The following is a 22,093-nucleotide window of genomic DNA, read 5'->3' as shown; positions in this document are numbered from 1 at the left end:
TTAGAATTAAATAAAGTTCCATAACAATCGTATTTGTATTGTAATTTTTTATGCTCATTAAGGTTTTTTGTAATTTAATTATAAGATTATTTAACTATGAATAAACTATTAACTTCATGTTTATATCCTGTCTCACTTTGGTAGGTAATATTTTACTTGTAGTGCCGAAGTTGAACTACAGAAAAAGGGACTAAACAGTGACTAAGTCAATTCAAAACATGATATGTGCTGGAATTTTTACTGCTGGTCTCATTTTGACTTGGGAGTAAACACTTTACGAATCGGAATTTTCTGCAGAGAACCGAACCTAGTCAAGCTATATATATTAGGTCCTTACATATGAAATTAGCGTTTTGTATGGGAGGAACAAAAAGTCGAATATTTTTTAATATAATATATTTAATTAATCAAAGTATGAACCATTATTTTCTATGCACTTTTGCCATCTCATAGGTAGTTCATTGATCCCTTTACTAAAAAAACCAGTCGGACGGGAATCAATAAAATCTTTGAAGGCGATTTGGACTGCCCCATCGGAGTTGAATTTTTTCACTTGCAAGAAGTTATCCAAATTTCGAAAAAAATGGTAATCTGTTGGAGCAAGGTCCGGGGAGTACGGAGGATGTCTTAGACTTTCCAATTGAAGCTCTTCTAATTTAGTAGCCGTCTGTTGCGCAGTGTGTGGTCTAGCGTTGTCGTGAAGCAGCAGTGGCGTGGAGCGATTGACCAGCCTAGGTTGTTTAGCTGCTAGCTTTTCCATCATGGTTTGCAATTGCTGACAATAGACATCAGCCGTAATAGTCTGGCCAGATTTGAGAAAACTGTAATGAACAATACCGGCACTAGTCCACCAAACGCTTACATGTAACTTTTTTGGGGTTAATTTTCGCTTGGGGCAGGATTTGGCTGGCTGGCCAGGATCCAACCATTGCGCTGAGCGCTTCCGATTATCGTAAAGAACCCATTTTTCATCACAGGTAATGATTCGGTTTAAAATACCTTCATTATTGTGCCGGTTTAGTAATGTAACGCAACAGTCGACGCGCGTTTGCCGGTTTGCTTCAGTCAATTCGTGAGGTACCCACCTTTCAAGCTTTTTAATCTTCCCAATTTGCTTCAAGTGAATTAAAACAGTTTTATCACTAACATCGCAGCCTGCAGCTAACTCGGACGTGGTTTGCGATGGATCCGCTTCCACAATAGCCTTCAACTCTTCATTATCAACTTGAGTCTCAGGCCGTCCACGGGGCTTGTTCTGCAGATCGAAATATCCAGAACGAAAACGTTGGAACCAAAAACGAATTGTGTTTTCTTTTGCAACACGACCGCCATACACATCATTCACCCTTCGAGTCGTTTCCGCAGCACTAGTGCCACGGCGGAACTCGTACTCGTAAATAATGCGATATTTTAAGTTTTCCATTTTGTAAAATGAGTGACGCAAACAGAAAAAAACAGAAGAAAAAAAACAAATGAATGACGGTCATCGAACCACAAATACATGAGTCTATAGCTGTACAAATTTGAATTTGGAATTCCTTACCAAAGAGGAGAAATTCGTGATTAAAGTGGCCAGTACGAAAAACGCCAATTTCATATGTAAGGACCTAATATATATACCGAATACTTTAGATAGGTAGTTGAATTTTTGGAATCGAAGGTCTACACTAATTTTAAAGGTTTTGTAATTGTGCACATATTTTGGCATCTGACTGTACATAGTCCCTCTTTATTGTAATTTTTTTTTATTTGTGATAAAGGTAATATAACAGGAATGGAGGATAATAAGAATTCATCATTGGTATAAAATTATATTTATTTCTTTCAATAAATCAATATGTTTAGTCTACGAGGGGAGGTCCAAAAGTTCGCGGAATGAAAGGGTTGTCAATGAAATATAACAATAAATTTATTTTTCCTTTTCAATATAATCACCCTTAAGTCTAATACATTTATTCGATCTATGAATTAATTTTTCTAAACCATCGAAAAAATATTTTTTGTCTTTGGCCTCAAAATGGGCCGAAATTGCCTCCTTCACTTCATTATCGTCGGAAAATTTCCTTCCCCTTAGCTCTTTTTTTAAATTTGGAAATAAATAAAAATCGCTAGGAGCCAGGTCTGGACTGTAGGGTGGGTGAACAAGTGGTTCGAACCCATGTGTGTGCAGAGCAGCCATGGCAACTCGGCTCTTGTGAACCGGCGCGTTGTCTTGCAAAAGCAACACACCCTTGGCCAATTTTCCTCGACGTTTTTCTTTAATTGACTCCTTTAACTTTTCTAATATGAGTGCGTAGTATTCTCCGGTTATAGTGGTACCTTTTTCTTTATAATCAATGAGTAATATTCCCTTACAATCCCAAAAAACAGTGGCCATCAACTTTCCCGCCGATTCTGACACCTTGAATTTTTTGGGAGGTGGTGTACCCTTTTTGTGCCATTGCATGGACTCCTGTTTGGACTCAGGTTCAAAGTGATGAACCCATGTTTCATCTCCAGTAACAATCCGCTCCAAAATCTGCACGGGCTCGTCTCCACACAACTCCAAAAAGTGCTTAGACGCGTCGACGCGCTGCTGTTTTTGAAGCGGCGTGAGCATTCTCGGCACCCATCTTGCACTGACTTTTGTCATGCCCAGGTGGTCGTGCAGGATACGCAAAATAGTTGTATCTGATACTCCAACAAATGCAGATAATTGTTTCTTCTTCAAACGTGTGTCTTCGAGTACAAGTTTTTCGACTTTTTCGACGATGTCTGATGTGGTGGCGTCAGCTGGCCGCCCAGAGCGAGAGTCGTCTTCAATTGAATCTCGACCATGTTTAAAAAGACCATGCCACTTATAAACCATTGTTTTACCAGGGCACTGATCTCCATAAACGGCTTCCATTTCATTTAAAATGGTTTGAACGTTTTTTCCTTGCTTGGTAAGGAATTTTATCACAGCGCGATGTTCAATTTTCTCCATAGTTGCAGTTTGCTTCCGGATTGACTTGTTCAGCAGGCGAGTACTCGTAAACGAATGGCACTATAGGGTTGAAATGTTATATATATACTAATTATGAGTGCCCAATTAGTATGACACTAAGCGAGCTACCCTATCCCCACTCCATCCCCTCCATTCCGCGAACTTTTGGACCTCCCCTCGTACCTTTGGCTTAAGTGTTTCAAAACAAGTTTGCAAGTAAAATTGTTCCACTGCATGTCTTCATGCCTGTAAAAGAAAATTCAATCATGAGAATTTTTTCTAAAATAAAGTTGACAAGTTTATTTTAATATTTTATATGTTGCTCGCCGGATTGAGGTAGATTGAAAATTTAAATAACAATAACCTCACCTAGACGAGATCAATTATCTCTCCAAATTACTTAGCCTCATTAAAATCATTTAATAAGAGAATAGGAAAATAATTTGGATGGTAATTACTGTATTATTTAAAAACACATACAAAAAAATAATTACCTATATTTTAAATGTTCATCACAGGTGGTGTGAGATCTGCAATTAAATAAAAAAAGATTTTACACCAGTGATATTTATAAAGTATATTTAAAATAAATATATATTGTGTTCAGCCATCCAAGGAAGTTAGTAATGCGTCGTAATCATGGTTTGCGCATTCATAAATGCATTATCATCATTTTAATTATCAAAAAGCAAACTAGTACAGGAAATAATAAAATATTCACCTTTTAAAACATGATCCAGTTCAAACCGACCCAACTGAAATAAAATACAAACATTTAAATAAATCTATAAAAGATAAAATAAACACTAAATACATTTATTATACTTACAGAAAAATTAATATGCATATGACAGGACATATTAAAAAATCAAATAATAATTGTGGTAGTAAATATTTATTTCCCACTTCAGACTTTCAATCTGAAAAAAACAAATATCAAGCCAGAAATGGTTAATAGTAAATTTATCGCTTGCGGTGCAGCTGTAATGTGTTTCTGCGGATCCAGGTCGCTTTGCGGGAACCTCCCTTAGTCTGAGAGAATCTGTGGCCCTTGCCCAGGCCACGAGAGCTTCTGCCTGCGGATGTGAGACCACGCATCTCACGATGCTTGTGCACCGCATTCACTATCCAGTTGATCTTGGGATCGCGTCTGATAGCCTGTAACATTGCTAATGTTAATAATGTAACTTAAGGGTAACTAGTTTTTGTGATGAAATATTGTAATCAGATAAAACGGTAGGTGCTTTTACATCAAAACCTTTCAGATTGGTGCATGACAACTTGAACTCATCATAGAAAAAAAAAACGTGGTTTTAGCGAAAATCTCAAATAATGAAATAAAATTACCTTGTGTGATGGATCAACAAGGATGACTTCATAGTATTTGTATGAGGAATCTTGTGCAACCCAGTAGGAGTTCAACACTCTCAAACCTCCACAGCGGCGGCCAACACGCTCCTGTTAACAAACAATAGTTAAACAACAAAAGAGGCGACTTACGTTGTTTGCAAGTAGATTTTGAGAAAACTTACACTAATCTGAATAAATCAAAGCCAAATTATGAGTTGTTGAATTTAGGCGTAATGTTCACGTGTTTAGAAATCAGAGATTAACACATTACCTCGGCAATAGATTGCAAGTTGCGAGTGGGCTTCAGTTGGTTAACACCGTGGCTCTTGGGTTTGCCGTAGGTCGCACCCTTGGCAACTGGGCGTTTACGGCCACCACGGCGCACGCGGATTCTGAAGATCACGTAACCTGTAAACACAGAAAAAATGTTATTTTACCTAGCCAGCAATGAATTAACATATGGCTAACGAAACCACAAAATTATGAATTGATAACTCACCTTGCTTGGCACGATAACCAAGTCTTCTAGCTTTGTCGGGCCTTGTAGGCCTAGGAGCACGATGCATACGAGTCAATTGGCGGTACTGCCATACTCTTACACGCAATAGAAAATGCATAACATCGCTCAATTTTTTTCGGTACAGCTCCTGAATATATCTGTACGCACCCATCTTGGGAAGCCTGTGGCAGACCTAGCAACAAAATCAATAACAATTGATCAGAAGTCACATCATCGGTCTGGCCACAAATAGAGCGATTTGAGACCCGCCAGGAATGACATGCTTTGACAAAAACAACTGCAATAAGAGGAATTAAATTAATTGTACGAAATACATGAGCACTATTATACTAATCATTGTAGTTTAGTAAAAGTTTACATTGAAAGTTAAAAATTTACTTGGATTACACGAGATATTAAAGATTTAATTTACACATACGTCACGCGCACTCCACAGGTAAACCGGAAAAGAGTAAAATGGAGTAAAAGAAAACTAATCGAACAAAGAGTATGTAAACGAATGTCTAATTTTTTTCCAAACTAACCATCAAAGAGTATACTGATCAGTGTTGCCAACGAAAGATTTTCGAAAAGTCGTGTACATTGTGTAAAAAATCCGTGTTTGTATGTAAGAAGATCAATGGTGGACCGTAGCACACTTATAAAAAGACAAATTTCCCAATAATCACTAAATGATGCTATTTTGACTAATTTTTAACTTTATTGAAATGTTTGCAAATAATCCTCCTTTTTGATAAAGTTCTTTAAGCACTAATATTTTAGGATAAGTTTAATTCATTCCGGTGTAAATCAAATACAATTTTACTTGTTTTTCATCAAAAAGTTATTTTCGGAATCTTTTATTCGGAGAAAGAAACTTATAAGGTTATTTTCTAAAAAAAAAACATTTTAATAGATTTTTGAAAAGCCGTAGAATCTAAACGATTCTAATAGATTGTGGAGCGGCCATAGGGTTGCAGCGGTAGGCCGTGGATATAATTTGTTGGTCTTCCTAATCTGAGGTTGGTCTGAAAGCCGTAGAACATACCTCCGTGAAGTTGGCCCCCTCACTTTCATTTTTTTAACTTTTTTTTACGCAAATCGTTTGAGAATCGTTTGAGAGGGTTTGAGAGAAAAGAAATATCGTTTGAGAGTTCCTACTTTCTCCGTAAAAACAATTTCAAATTCTAGTGTTAAGTTGGCCCCCTCACTTTACTTTTTTTTATTTTTTTCAATGCGAATCGTTAGAGAGTCGTTTGAGAGACATTAAGAGAAAAGAAATATCGTTTGAGAGTTTTTACTTTTTCTGTAATAAATATTTTAATTCTGGGCATCGAAAGTTACAAATCGATTTTCTTTTTTTTCCGAATTAAATATGGCAATCATGCACTTGGACGTTTCAAATTTATTGTGTAGGTAGAGAATGGTAAGAGAGTGATTGAGAGAAAAGAGAAATCGTTTGAGAGTTAATACTTTTTCTTAAATAAATATTTCAATTTCGGAATCGAAATTTACAGATCGGTTTTCCTTTACTCCGAAATAAATATGGCAATCATGCAATTGATCGTTTCAAATTTATTATGTAGGTAGAGAATGGTAAGAGAGTGATTGAGAGAAAAGAGAAATCGTTTGAGAGTTAATACTTTTTCTTAAATAAATATTTCAATTTCGGAATCGAAATTTACAGATCGGTTTTCCTTTACTCCGAAATAAATATGGCAATCATGCACTTGATCGTTTCAAATTTATTATGTAGGTAGAGAATGGTAAGAGAGTGATTGAGAGAAAAGAGAAATCGTTTGAGAGTTAATACTTTTTCTGAAATATATATTTCAATGTCGGAATCGAAAGTAACAAATCGATTTTCCTTTTTTCCGAATTAAATATAGCAATCATGCACTTGGACGTTTCAAATTTATTGTGTAGGTAGAGAATGGTAAGAGAGTGATTGAGAGAAAAGAGAAATCGTTTGAGAGTTAATACTTTTTCTGAAATATATATTTCAATGTCGGAATCGAAAGTAACAAATCGATTTTTCTTTTATTACGAATTAAATATGGCAATCATGCACTAAGACGTTTCAAATTTACTGTGTAGGTAGAGAATTGTAAGAGAGTGATTGAGAGAAAAGAGAAATCGTTTGAGAGTTAATACTTTTTCTGAAATATATATTTCAATGTCGGAATCGAAAGTAACAAATCGATTTTTCTTTTATTACGAATTAAATATGGCAATCATGCACTTGGACGTTTCAAATTTATTGTGTAGGTAGAGAATGGTAAGAGAGTGATTGAGAGAAAAGAGAAATCGTTTGAGAGTTAATACTTTTTCTGAAATATATATTTCAATGTCGGATTCGTAAGTAACAAATCGATTTTCCTTTTTTCCGAATTAAATATAGCAATCATGCACTTGGACGTTTCAAATTTATTGTGTAGGTAGAGAATGGTAAGAGAGTGATTGAGAGAAAAGAGAAATCGTTTGAGAGTTAATACTTTTTCTGAAATATATATTTCAATGTCGGAATCGAAAGTAACAAATCGATTTTTCTTTTATTATGAATTAAATATGGCAATCATGCACTAAGACGTTTCAAATTTACTGTGTAGGTAGAGAATGGTAAGAGAGTGATTGAGAGAAAAGAGAAATCGTTTGAGAGTTAATACTTTTTCTGAAATATATATTTCAATGTTGGAATCGAAAGTAACAAATCGATTTTTCTTTTATTACGAATTAAATATGGCAATCATGCACTAAGACGTTTCAAATTTACTGTGTAGGTAGAGAATGGTAAGAGAGTGATTGAGAGAAAAGAGAAATCGTTTGAGAGTTAATACTTTTTCTGAAATATATATTTCAATGTTGGAATCGAAAGTAACAAATCGATTTTTCTTTTATTACGAATTAAATATGGCAATCATGCACTAAGACGTTTCAAATTTACTGTGTAGGTAGAGAATGGTAAGAGAGTGATTAAGTGAAAAGAGAAATCGTTTGAGAGTTGATACTTTTCCTGAAATAAATATTTCACTGTCGGAAGCGTAAGTTACAAATCGATTTTCCTTTTATTTCGAATTAAATATGGTAATCATGCACTTAGACGATTCAAATTTATGGTGTAGGTAGGGAATGATTAGAGAGTGATTCAGAGAAAAGAGAAATCGTTTGAGAGTTAATACTTTTTTTGAAATAAATATTTTAAATGTCGGAAACGAAAGTTACAAATCGATTTTCCTTTTATTTCGAATTAAATATGGTAATCATGCACTTAGACGATTCAAATTTATGGTGTAGGTAGGGAATGATTAGAGAGTGATTGAGAGAAAAGAGAAATCGTTTGAGAGTTAATACTTTTTCTGAAATATATATTTCAATGTCGGAATCGAAAGTAACAAATCGATTTTTCTTTTATTACGAATTAAATATGGCAATCATGCACTAAGACGTTTCAAATTTACTGTGTAGGTAGAGAATGGTAAGAGAGTGATTGAGAGAAAAGAGAAATCGTTTGAGAGTTAATACTTTTTCTTAAATAAATATTTCAATTTCGGAATCGAAAGTTACAGATCGGTTTTCATTTGCTCCGAAATAAATATGGCAACCATGCACTTGGACGTTTCAAATTTATTGTGTAGGTAGAGAATGGTAAGAGAGTGATTGAGAGAAAAGAGAAATCGTTTGAGAGTTAATACTTTTTCTGAAATATATATTTCAATGTTGGAATCGAAAGTAACAAATCGATTTTTCTTTTATTACGAATTAAATATGGCAATCATGCACTAAGACGTTTCAAATTTACTGTGTAGGTAGAGAATGGTAAGAGAGTGATTAAGTGAAAAGAGAAATCGTTTGAGAGTTGATACTTTTCCTGAAATAAATATTTCACTGTCGGAAGCGAAAGTTACAAATCGATTTTCCTTTTATTTCGAATTAAATATGGTAATCATGCACTTAGACGATTCTAATTTACTGTGTAGGTAGAGAATGGTAAGAGAGTGATTAAGTGAAAAGAGAAATCGTTTGAGAGTTGATACTTTTCCTGAAATAAATATTTCACTGTCGGAATCGAAAGTTACAAATCGATTTTCCTTTTATTTCGAATTAAATATGGCAATCATGCACTTAGATGATTTAAATGTATGGTGTAGACAGAGAATGGTAATAGAGTGATTGAGAGAAAACAGAAATCGTTTGAGAGTTAATACTTTTTTTGAAATAAATATCTCAATGTCGGAATCGAAAGTTACAAATCGATTTTCCTTTTACTTCGTACTAAATATGGTAATCATGCACTAAGACGTTTCAAATTTATTGTGTAGGTAGAGAATGCTTAGAGAGTGATTGAGAGAAAAGATAAATCGTTTGAGAGTTAATACTTTTTCTGAAATATATATTTCAATGTCGGAATCGAAAGTGACAAATCGATTTTCCTTTTTTCCGAATTAAATATAGCAATCATGCACTTGGACGATTCAAATTTATGGTGTAGGTAGGGAATGGTAATAGAGTGATTGAGAGAAAAGAGAAATCGTTTGAGAGTTAATACTTTTCCTGAAATAAATATATCAATGTCGGAATCGAAAGTTACTAATCGATTTTCCTTTTTTTCCGAAATAATTATGGCAATCATGCACTTAAACGTTTCAAATTTTTTGTATAGGTATAGAATGATTAGGCAGTGATTGAGAGAAAAGAGAAATCGTTTGAGAGTAGATACTTTTCCTAAAATAAATATTTCAATTTCGGAATCGTAAGTAACAAATCGATTTTCAAAAACTTACAAATCTCAAAAATTGAAATATTTATTTCAGAAAAAGTATTAACTCTTAAACGATTTCTCTTTTCTTTAAATCAATCTATAACCATTCTCTACCTACACAGTAAATTTGAATCGTTTATCCTCATGATTCCCATATTTAATTCGAAAAAAAGGAAAATCGATTTGTAACTTTCGATTCCGACAGTGAAATATTTATTTCAGGAAAAGTATCAACTCTCAAACGATTTCTCTTTTCACTTAATCACTCTCTTACCATTCTCTACCTACACAGTAAATTTGAAACGTCTTAGTGCATGATTGCCATATTTAATTCGTAATAAAAGAAAAATCGATTTGTTACTTTCGATTCCGACATTGAAATATATATTTCAGAAAAAGTATTAACTCTCAAACGATTTCTCTTTTCTCTTAATCACTCTCTAATCATTCCCTACCGACACCATAAATTTGAATCGTCTAAGTGGATGATTACCATATTTAATTCGAAATAAAAGGAAAATCGATTTGTAACTTTCGTTTCCGACATTTAAAATATTTATTTCAAAAAAAGTATTAACTCTCAAACGATTTCTCTTTTCTCTCAATCACTCTCTTACCATTCTCTACCTACATAATAAATTTGAAACGACCAAGTGCATGATTGCCATATTTATTTCGGAGTAAAGGAAAACCGATCTGTAACTTTCGATTCCGAAATTGAAATATTTATTTAAGAAAAAGTATTAACTCTCAAACGATTTCTCTTTTCTCTCAATCACTCTCTTACCATTCTCTACCTACACAATAAATTTGAAACGTCCAAGTGCATGATTGCCATATTTAATTCGGAAAAAAAAGAAAATCGATTTGTAACTTTCGATGCCCAGAATTAAAATATTTATTACAGAAAAAGTAAAAACTCTCAAACGATATTTCTTTTCTCTTAATGTCTCTCAAACGACTCTCTAACGATTCGCATTGAAAAAAATAAAAAAAAGTAAAGTGAGGGGGCCAACTTAACACTAGAATTTGAAATTGTTTTTACGGAGAAAGTAGGAACTCTCAAACGATATTTCTTTTCTCTCAAACCCTCTCAAACGATTCTCAAACGATTTGCGTAAAAAAAAGTTAAAAAAATGAAAGTGAGGGGGCCAACTTCACGGAGGTGTAGAACATGGTAGTTGCCGTAGTATTGGACACTGATACTGAATATTGGTAGGTTACTCTTTGATACTGACAACACAACCAAAATCGTTGTTGCCTCTTAAAAGATTTTAAATAGTACCATTTCTAAGTGAGATTATAAATAACACTCTGTTAAGATTTTAATTAATGACGTTGTCGTGCTTAGAGAAACGAGGCTTAAATAAACTGACAAACCAATTGATAGGCAAAATGTAATATCTTCACTCTTTTCTATCTTCACAGTTACACGTTTTATGTCGTAGCAACATTTGCACAATCATAGATAAAATTACATTTTTTTACTTAAATCTTAAAATTGCAAATTGAACTTAAACATTTAAATAATCATTATCAATATGAAATGCTTTTTGTCTTGAATTATAAAAAAAATTGAATTGAATAATTATATGAAGCATAAATTACTTTCGGAGGCAAAAAACGGTTAAACAGTGTTTTTTATAGCAAGCTGCCGCCATCTTGAAGGCGTAATTGTTGTCATGTTTACGTTGTGTGTGAAAGGTGATTTTTGTAATTCTTGAAATAATAATTAGGTAAAAACTTTAAACTGTGAATTTATTTTCAATAAAGTTCTTTAAACAAATGTTGTGATATTGTTTTGCTTCAATTGTGCCGAAAACACCTAAATGTGCAGGGTATCAGAATAGGCGCCAAATTGATGTCGTTAATGATTTTTGACTTCTTTCTATTTAATAATATATCCACATGTTAATGTTATTTGAATAAGCGGTAATAATGGTTATATTGCTTATTTCAGAACGAGGTTAATGTAACAACTTGGATTAGGTGAATTACAAAAATGTTTTACGCACATTTTGTGCTGGCCAAAAAGGGCCCTTTGGCCAAGATTTGGCTGGCGGCCCACTGGGACAAGAAGTTAACTAAGGCTCATGTTTTTGAAACTAATATTGAGAAGTCTGTCGATGGAATCCTTAAACCAAAGGTCAAAATGGCCTTACGGACTTCAGGTCATCTGTTACTTGGAGTTGTCAGAATATATTCTAGAAAAGCAAAGTATTTGCTTCAAGATTGTAATGAAGCCTTTGTAAAGATCAAGGTAAGTTCATTTCATATTTTGAAAGGTAAATAATAGTTGGTGGGTTGTTTTGTTGTGAGTGAAGTAAACCTTTCTTATGTGCGTGCGACAAATTCTATAAACACATAACAAAAAACTAATAAATTTTAACTGAAAATGTTTGATTTACAATATTGTAGGATGTGTCCCAGTACATTATATCAATGGAATTAGTGATATTCCAAAGAAGGACAAATTAAATTAAAAATGTGATGAAGTGTATCAGATTAAGATATTATTGCAATAATTTGTTTGTTCCTAAGACAAAGGCATTGCTTTTGAAGAGGCAAATGCGCTGCTACCCAAAGATGTTTGTTATTAGTAATATTTAGATGGAGTTGTTGAGAGAAGGAAAGCCTTTATGTAGAAACGATGTAGGGAGAAAATTGCAAGCTCATCTGATTCGAGTACACTCTTAGGCAGGTTGATTGAAAACTTAAGCACACAATATATGGAAAGTTTTTGATCAATATGTTTTTAACTTTTCAGTTAGTAATATTGTAATGTTACCTTGTCTAGATGGAAGGTTTAACAACTTTGTCTATAGTAATTTTTTTGTATAAATGCCATTAAGCATTTTGTATGTCCTGCAAATACTAGGATTATTTTTCAATCATGCTTTCACTGAATACTCTAGATGGCCTTCAGGCCTGGCATGGTGGACTTGCCAGAGGAGCACCGGGAGGCAGCCATGAATGCAATCACATTACCCGAGGTCTTCCATGACTTTGACACTGCTATGCCAGAGCTCAAGTAAGTTATTTTATGTATTACCATACCAACTAACCAGTGCTAGAATTGCTACAGATTCTTGATAGATGAAATAATACTGTCGTCAAGTTTGTACTTTCTATAATAAACAATGTAACCTTTTATAATATTACTACAGATAATAGATTAATCTATGATATTTATTTTTTGTTCCAATTTGGTTGCAATGTATTTATTTATTTATTTAAACTTTGTACACATATAATTTTTGTAACATTACATTAGAAATGCGGTCACCAGTAGTGCGATTAACTGTAAAAGATTTCTATTACAGCTGACCACTAAATAAAAAGAGCATGTTTAGTGGATAGTTACTATATGTGTGTACAAGTCGTCATAACTACATATATACTGTTCAACATACGAATATTATATCTCTAGGTTTTATCTAGCAAATATTTATTAAGTAGAAAATATGAAATTGAAATAATACATATGAGTATTATGTTGTTTAGGTAATGTTTGAATTGTAATCATTTTTATTCATCATCCAGTGAAGTGGACATTGAGGCCCAGTTCTCATTGAACCAGTCCAGAGCTGAAGAGATCACAATGAGGGAAGACTATGGTTCTTTGAATCTCGTCACCCATGATGATGGTTTTGGTGATATGGGATTCGACACTGACAATCCTGATATAATGAGAGAGGCTATTGGTAATGGAGGTGGTTTGGAACAGGTAATGTTATTATGAATTCATGTAATATATAGTTATATTGTTTTATTATAAAACTTTAAATTGTTAAATGCTTGAATAATAATGGATTTTGTGAAAGAGGATATGCGGAAGGGGGTAAATTTAGATATGACAGCTGATAGAGATGTATGGAGGAGTAGTATATACTGTGCCGACCCTCCATAAGGATAAGGGCAAGTTGATGGTGAAATTGTTAAATACTTGCAATTTTAACAGTTTAATAATACCTTTTTCTTTCAATCATCTAAAGAAAAAAAACTTTCAGTAATACTTTTAATAATCATTGTATCAAGCATTTACAGCAAATGAAGTTATGCAAACTGAGCTATTTGCCTACAAATGAATTACTAAGCCAAAATCTATAAAAGAAAATATTTACTAAACAATTCTTGTATAAAAAAGTTGACAAACTTTTTCAGGTCATCTAGTTGCAATAAAGATCTAATTTACATATTAATTAATGTTACACTGATTAAAAGACAATATTAACACAACATATGTATTGACAGAGCAACTTGTTGTTTGCGGACGGGTCGTCGCTGGAGCTGGGCAGTAAGGAGGCGGGGCCGAGTGTACCGCGAGATGAACCCCGCCTGGAGCCTGCACCTGCGCATATGGACGATGGCTTTGGCGGCACCATCGCCGATGTGCCCGATTTTGGACGTTAGTTTCTATGAAAAGTATACTTTAACCGTGTTATACGCTTATTATAATTATTTTTTGTTTATACAATCAACGCATATGTATAATTTGATCCTCGTTGATCAATTTGTCTTATTTTTTTTTTTGTAAATAATGAAATTTTTATATAAAATTAGCAAGCAGTTCAACTGAAAAAAAGTAACAAAAAAAATTTACTCACCAAATGCGTAATAATTACATGTGCACTTTTGGGTTATAATTTTTAAGTAAAATTAAGTATATTGAAAATACATAAGGAAGGGAATAAAGTTTGATATAAAAAAAATTAAACATTGAAATTTAACATTTAAAACAAGAAACTTGCTCATTAAATAACTTATGGCTATAAATGACTGTTTAATTATCAATCAATATCATTAAATTTAATATTTCAGATGCGGGAGGTTTATTCGAAGGGGATCTGTTTGGAGATGTGACAGCGGGGAGTTCAGGTGCGGGCGCTGCGGCTGGCATTCCTGGCACCTCAGCACAGCCACAGTCATTGCAGGTAAATAATTTGTAATAAGAAAAAACGTCGCTGTCTAAACAGCTAAGAAAGGTGAACTTTCTGATGGAACAACAAAAGTATAAACATTTTGAAATATGTGTACAGGCAGAGATAGAGGCGGCAGGAGAGCGGGGCGAAGGCGAGGGCGAGGCGGGTGCTGCCGACGTCCATGACTCGGACGATGATATGGGAGACCACTATGACGCTGGAACTTCACCCCATCACAGGTGAAAATAACTAAAAAATAGATAGTAAATAATGGTATTGTCATATGACAGAAGATTAATCAAGGAGTGGATCAACTTGCCCCAATTTAGAAAGAAAAATACATATTATAAATTAATTTAAAAGTGTAACTTTCAAATCTTCTTTTTATAATGTAAAAATAATGATGAACAATTACTTATTAACATGATAAAGTGAATAATATCACAATAATTTAATATTCTAGTTGGGGCGGATCACCACCTCATGATGCCGGGACTCCGCGGCACATGGATACCGATGAAGCAGACCTGATGCCACCGCCCGCCGCGCCCAGACCTCCATCAGTCAGGCCCATGGTACCCTCACACTATTTACCATAAAATAGAAATGTCAATTCGTAAAATGCCACATAATTCAAGAATAATGAATTTAAAAATAATTTAGCACGTTTTGCAAATTAAAAAGATGAAATATTTTGCTGTATATCTTGTAAATTGCACCTCAAAAAAAATCAATACTACATTAACTCCCATAAAATGATCGCTAAGGGTCCGTTCACACTAATCTGGACAAAGAGCTGAGCATATTCATGTCTTAAATAAAATTGGGCTTTATGCAATTGAGACAAGGTTTATTTTACTTTGCACGTCTTTTTATCAGCAGTAAGCGTAAAGTATATTTCAACATTGAATGTTAAAGGAACGGGATATTTGAAATCATACATGTATTAGTAATTCTTGTATTTTGCCAGGATGTGGACGGTGGTCCAGAAGCGGCTGTGGACGAGCCAGTGAAAGCAGCAACTCCTGCGCCGGCGCTGGATACCACTACACTGCTTAATAACGACGAGGAATCGTTTGCATTGGCCCCAGTCGATGCTACAGTGCTTAAAGGTATAGCTCTGATTGTCTATTATAAATCCTATTTCTTATTTTCTACTATCCATGGCCTAGACTCTAGGCATTTAGATAAAAACAATAATTTTCTTGAGAATTCAATATCACGGCAGGTTGTTAAAATTGAAGAATTAGTCAGTTAATACAGTTTTTTGTTTTGTTTACTTTGAAATTGCTAATCGTTGTGAATAGCATTCCAGACATTAATTTAGAAACGTAATTTAAAAATAAATGCGAAATTAAATTACGAAATCTAATCTATTCCTGTTAATTGCCTTCACCAGGTATCACGAAAACTAAACGGAAAAGAAAGCTGATCGTGGACGAAGTCAAGAATATATCAGGCGAGGAGATGAAGAATCAGCTCAGTAATACATCAGATATATTGACAACTTTGGATCTCGCGCCGCCGACACGACGTCTCATGCATTGGAAGGAGTCCGGCGGAGTCGAAAAGTTATTCAGCTTGCCTTCCAAGCCAATACCCTCTAAGATATTGTTCAAGGTAAACAGTCGTATTACAGGATCCTTACAGTTATATAAATAGCTTTATTTAGCCCTATCTCTGTCTTAAAATTTAATATAGTCTGCGATTTTTTAGCATCAATTATAATTATAAATATTAATTGCAATTACAGAGATACGAGCGTAATATGACGAAGCGCAGTGAACAAGAGGAGGCGGAGGCTGCGGCCGCGCGTTCACCAGAGCCAGAACCCGTGCGTCGTGCCGGCCGCAAACGAAGACATGAGGAGGTAAACTAACAAAGAAAAATATTCTAGGAGATTTTTTTTTAAATTTGCTACAACCATGACGTCGACACATTCTGGTTGTAGATTGACCGCCATTGGAGTAAATATACAATTACGTGAATCCAAAATGTGTTATAAAAAGTAATTGCATCAATTTTGAAGATAAAAATGAAATTCTCTCTTCTACAAAGTCAGTCAACTTCTCAGAAATTTATTTCTTCGTACAAAAAAAAATTACAGTATAGTAGAATTTCTGTAATTACATTGCAATCAAAATATCTTAACTAATACATTTTGTGTTTCAGTCAATACAGCCCCCGGACACTCCTGGACCGAGCGCAGACTTGGAGCCCCCGACACCTGTGCCTCAGGAGTACGAGCCCTCAGTCGGTATGTCAATACAATTATATTTATTTACCAACATAATAAATAACATAATTGCCTTGCAGCTATTCATAACTCATTATTCACACTAACATTTGGTGATGAGCATTTGCTTCTTCTTATATTTAAATTTGCATTTTGTAATCTATTAGGAAACTGTCACTTCAAATTTAAAAGTTAAAATTTTCATATTTCATGATTTAATTCAACAATTTTGAATGTAATCATACAATGTATAAAACATACTTGAATACCAAATTATCTGTAATACAAAGATTGAAAGAACCCTATAGAAAAATATAAAACTAGTCTGAAAGACATATCTGTGACTACTTTAACACTCCATTGCCTAAATATCAGGACAAAAACATTGTTACCTTAGTTTTAAATAAATTTATTGATAATTTGGTTGTATCAAATATGAATATTTAATATTTAACAATGGCACACGCATTTAACCGCACAACATTAACTAATGGTGGCAGCGTCGGAGCACATGCCCGAGCCCCAGTCCCCGCAGGTCTCGAGACAAGACGACGAAGCCCCGCAGACACCTGGTATGTTTGCATGATATTTACGCATCATTATGCCTTATTAACCAATTAATATTAAATCTATATATATAAAAGAAAGTCGTGTTAGTTACACTATTTATAACTCAAGAACGGCTGAATTGATTTGACTGAAAATTGGTGGGCAGGTAGCTTAGAACTAGGAGACGGACATAGGAACTTTTTTATCTTGTGTGCAATTTTTTATTCCGCGCCGACGGAGTCGCGGGTAAAAGCTAGTTAAAACAAAAAGTCCAAAATCCATTTTGTCCATTATGATTTGCTCAAAATCTTAAGCATTTAGAGTTAAAGCTACAAAATCCTTCTATTTTATTTCAATAGGATAGAGTAACATATAAATGTCCTGATTGAATATATTTTATTTCAATGGGTCCTACATATATGGGCCAAAGTAACAAATTGATGATTTTTACTTTTTTGTGTTAAAAGCTACCTCTTAATTTAGTTAACAACATGCACTACAAAATACACATTATTTTTTGCTGAAGTAAAAGGGTCTATGCAGCCTATTTTCCTATAAGGTTGAAACTTTAAGAGTCTCTCTTGAAAAGTTGTCAATTTGCACATTGGCCCTTAATAGTAGGAGCCATCGATTTACTATGTAATCAAATTTATGTAACTTAATTTCTTATTCATTTATTAATGTTGAATTTACTTATATGTAATGTTTAATTTTCAGGTGGCATGCTAAGTACATTAGGTCCGCCTTTAACACCGGGACCTTTAACACCTGGCACATTGCTACAAGGCGGTCTAACACCTGGCGGACTGCAGCATGGATCTATGACACCTGGTAATAATCATATTTCAAAATTTTCATATGCAACGTAAGAGTTACTTAAAGGTTAGAGCGCATTTGTATAGTGCGTTGTAAGCGTAACCTCGTTTGAGGTGTTTACAAACCTTAATGCTTAGATTTCTCATTTAAAATGTACCCCAAGGGTCTCTTAAAACATTTTGAGTGTGATAGTTCTGTATTATCTAATATATAAAATTCTCGTGTCACAGTTTTCGTCACCGTACTCCTCCGAAATGGCTAGACCGATTCTCATGAAATTTTGTGAGCATATTCAGTACGTCTGAGAATCGGCCAACATCTATTTTTCATTTTTTTTTTTAACTGCGCGCGGACGGAGTCGCGGGCGACAGCTAGTATTTATATATATTTGGATATATGTACGATGGAGAAAAAGACCTGTTTCAAAACTATGTTTTGATACGCACATTATAGTACAATAACGTTGTTTATTGTACTTACCGCATGTTATTTATTACTTTTGTGATCAGGCGGACTACAACATGGCGGCCGGACACCGGCAGGTTTGCAGCACGGCTACATGACACCCGCGGGACTGCAGCATGGTGATGGTCAGCCCATGGACCTAGGGCTCGCAGCTGGCGGTATGACACCCGCCGGACTGCACCATGGTGGTCAGTTTATTTCATTTCATACTTCTAGTTCTCGTAAAGCTGCTAATAAAATCTAGGTTTTATTTTTTGTTATTACAAATGTTTGTATTATGTTTATAAAAAAAAATATTATCTCGTTAATGACAGGCATGACTCCCGGAAGCATGACGCCGGGCGGCATGACCCCAGGGTTGGGCCTGGACAGCGGGATGACACCGGGAGGGCTGGTGCACGGCGGTCTGACACCTGCGGGTCTTCACCACGGTGGAATGACACCAGGTATTTTCATTATCATATTACATAATTTATTATTGTTAAAATATTAAAAACATCAATTTTTTTATCATGAATCTTAAAAGCGTGTGAAATAATTAGAGAAGCAATTTTGCGTGTGAGTTATGATAGATTATATTAACACTTTTGTCGTAGGAGGTCTAGATCATGGTGGCATGACGCCGGTGGGTCTGCAGCATGGTGGCATGACGCCGGCGGGCCTGCAACACGGAGGACTGACGCCAGCAGGCCTGCAGCATGGTGGCATGACACCTGCCGGTTTACAACATGGTGGCATGACGCCTGTCGGATTGCAACACGGCGGGATGACGCCATCAGGTAAATGCCACTGTTCATATATATTTTACAGAATGCTATAATTTTTTAACTATTAGAGTTAAAGTAGGCACCATGGATTTTAAAAATACTTAAAAAGTTTATTAAATTAAAACAAACCCTAATCTGTGACGATGACTCAATATGTATTTTAATTATATTCGGTTATTTTATGGCTTAAAATGAGTAATGTTTTTTATCAGGGCTACAACATGGCGCGTTACTACAACATAGTATGGAGCAGCTGCCGATGATGCCGCAGGTGGGGGGAGAGCAGGCGGCGTTGTTGCGGCCTGCGCCCGCGCCCTCTGCACAACCGCACCACCACGAGCCACCGCACACACTGCCCATGGAGCCATTACCGTTGCATGGACTCGACGACCACACCGACTATCAGGTACATGTGCACTCGATATGAATCTGACACAACTTCGGAGCGCACTCATCAGACGAAACGCAGATAAGTTGACGCGTCTTCTGTGCGGTCTTGGTATTTCATAGGTCAACCTGGCTTGTTTGTGCAACATATGTTTTTCCTGGCTAAGATTATTGTTAGTATACTGGGAAAATTTTGCGTAACGTAGTCATGGATAAGATGCAATATGTAATTTATAACCTCACAATATTTTGTATCTCGGAGTAAACTCGGCGTTTTAAAACACGTGCTTGAATAACGCATGTACACATGCTAATTGTTGTAATATTTAACTTGAAATGTGTATAGATAAAGATAGATTGTTTATCTTAAATAATTTAATGTATCTTGAATTTTCAGACGGGCATGCAGATGACCAACTTAGGATATGACGACCAACATGGACATCACAGTCCGCCACATGACTATGATTTACCGCTCAGTGTTGAAAACGTAAGTATTTACGTACTTATATAATTCTATACATAGATTTATAACTTACTAGCTGTCGCCCGCGACACCGCTCTCATGGACTTAAAGACACCTCGATTAGTAGTAGCCTGTGTGATCTTCCAGACTATGTTGTACATCTATGATAGATTTCAGCGAGATCTACTTAACTATTCGGGAGATAGGTAATAAAAAATATCCATCTAATTGCATTTATAATACTAGTAAGATAGATGGTGAATGGGAATGTATAGTGAGCTGATGACGATGATAAATTATTATTGCTCCGACTCATATTCAGCTAATATATGTTTTACGAGGGGGCTACTTTAATATAAATGGTGATCTATTCAGAAAATAAGTGAAGTATATCGTTTTTGTACATGCAGGGTGAGGAGGGATCACGCGAGGCAGGAGAGACGGAGGAGCAGTTCTCTGAGCGCGTGCTGAACCGGCGCGCGGCGCAGCTGTTCGCAGTCATGCGGCCTCGGCTCGCCGCAGGAGAGCCTCTCTCCTTCATAGACCTCGCGCCGCCGCATAACAACAGGAAACAGGTCACAGTACATAAATATTTGATTTGGTTATGAACGTCGGTGGCTCAGTGGTTAAGCACTTGTTTTGCAATCTGTAGGTCCAGGGTTCGAATCCCGCCATGTACCAATGTATTTTTCGATTCTCGATTTATATATGTATATTTATCCGATGTTCTTACGGTGAAGGAAAACATCGTGATGCTGCACATATCTGAGAAGAAATTCAATGATATGTGTGAAGTCAACCCACATTGGGCCAGCGTGGTTGACTATGGCCTAGTCACCCCTAAGTTGGGGTAGGTTCTGAGCCCCTCAGTGGGGACATATAGTGAGCTAAATGATTTGATTTGGAAAATGCTTAAAATTATTAGTAAAAATATGTAATTCTTAACTTAGCTTTGTAACACTATATGTGTGAATCTAAATGTATTCCAAATAATCCATTGATCCACTGTATTTGATAGCTAATGATGTAAAAAAAATACCAAATCAAATAACCAAATGTATATACGTTTTTAATATTGTATTCATATTTATGCTTTAATGGATTATTAATTAAAATTTAACATTTTCAAATTGCAGGTAGCTCAAAAATTCTACAGTTTATTAGTACTCAAGAAGCATCAAGTGCTGAAGTTAGATCAACGTGAGACATACGGCCCTATTCTCATCTCAAAAGGCGAACAGTTCGAAACTGAAGCGATATAATAATTTTTATAGTGTATTTATAAAGTTGTCGAAAACAAAATATCAAGTAGTTATAAAAGAGGGTAATTATTATAAGGCGATGTGATGCTGTGACAAGAGATTCTACTGGAGAGTTGAGCCAAATATAATGTGTAAGTAGATGCCGATGAGTCGACCTCATGCAAACGTGAAACGTTGGGTTTCCACTGTCAAAACACTTGTTTAAGAACGCATTGTCATTTTTTTCAAACTTTACAGATATTTTTTATATTACGGGAGTGGAATTATACTGTTGTACATTTTTTGCTTTCATAACTTATTTAATTTATTTATTTAAAATTAATGTTATAATTTGCTGATTTATATAAAAAAAATCACTTAAATATTTAATAATCTGGAGAAATTTTGATTAGAAAACATATTTTTATTTAATTTATACCTACATTTAAATAAGCTATTACTGTTAGCAATTTTCGTTTCATAACTTAAGTAATTTCTGAAATAATAAACATTATTTAGTTTGGAAAAATACCTAAAGCTGTTAAAATGTAAAACAGGGTATTCTTTTTTTTATAAAGAAATTAAAATTAAAAACAGTAATTGAAAAAAAAAATTGTAAGTTTAAGTTGACGAATATTTTTTTTTTAATTTTATAACACTTCGATTTGAAA

At 34.7% G+C, this 22,093-nt stretch overlaps 2 protein-coding genes and 1 long non-coding RNA gene across 4 annotated transcripts; 1 reads left to right on the top strand and 2 right to left on the bottom strand.

The window, feature by feature from the left end:
* Positions 1-3,087: 3,087 nt before the first annotated feature.
* On the bottom strand, positions 3,088-3,779 carry LOC106713257. Its single transcript, XR_001357112.2, has 3 exons — positions 3,687-3,779; positions 3,460-3,495; positions 3,088-3,211 (listed from the first exon to the last, which is right to left on the bottom strand). It is a non-coding gene; the product is annotated as an uncharacterized LOC106713257 (long non-coding RNA).
* A 112-nt stretch (positions 3,780-3,891) lies between these two features.
* On the bottom strand, positions 3,892-5,353 carry LOC106713156 (60S ribosomal protein L15). Its single transcript, XM_014505867.2, has 5 exons — positions 5,254-5,353; positions 4,815-5,007; positions 4,587-4,723; positions 4,313-4,423; positions 3,892-4,123 (listed from the first exon to the last, which is right to left on the bottom strand). The coding sequence occupies exons 2-5, from the start codon at positions 4,984-4,986 to the stop codon at positions 3,929-3,931; spliced, it is 615 nt and encodes a 204-aa protein (XP_014361353.2). The 5' UTR covers positions 4,987-5,007; positions 5,254-5,353; the 3' UTR covers positions 3,892-3,928.
* A 5,873-nt stretch (positions 5,354-11,226) lies between these two features.
* Positions 11,227-21,698, top strand: LOC106713142 (double-strand-break repair protein rad21 homolog). 2 transcript variants are annotated; one of them, XM_045679529.1, is made up of 21 exons: positions 11,227-11,309; positions 11,534-11,833; positions 12,489-12,604; positions 13,117-13,300; positions 13,828-13,981; positions 14,395-14,507; positions 14,613-14,734; positions 14,959-15,070; positions 15,466-15,607; positions 15,895-16,115; positions 16,249-16,365; positions 16,668-16,752; positions 17,232-17,303; positions 17,998-18,111; positions 18,606-18,749; positions 18,876-19,007; positions 19,158-19,340; positions 19,541-19,734; positions 20,113-20,205; positions 20,592-20,756; positions 21,318-21,698. In XM_045679529.1, exons 2-21 carry the CDS (start codon positions 11,576-11,578, stop codon positions 21,441-21,443), a joined length of 2,847 nt encoding a protein of 948 aa, XP_045535485.1. In that variant the 5' UTR covers positions 11,227-11,309; positions 11,534-11,575; the 3' UTR covers positions 21,444-21,698. The 2 variants fall into 2 exon arrangements, with proteins under 2 accessions (XP_045535485.1, XP_045535486.1); XM_045679530.1 differs by lacking the exon at positions 17,232-17,303.
* Positions 21,699-22,093: the final 395 nt, after the last annotated feature.

This window comes from Papilio machaon, chromosome 9 (genome assembly GCF_912999745.1).
Source record: "Papilio machaon chromosome 9, ilPapMach1.1, whole genome shotgun sequence".
NCBI classification, from domain to species: domain Eukaryota; kingdom Metazoa; phylum Arthropoda; class Insecta; order Lepidoptera; family Papilionidae; genus Papilio; species Papilio machaon.
Note: the sequence above shows the minus strand (reverse complement) of the source record. Positions and strands in the feature narration are given on the sequence as shown.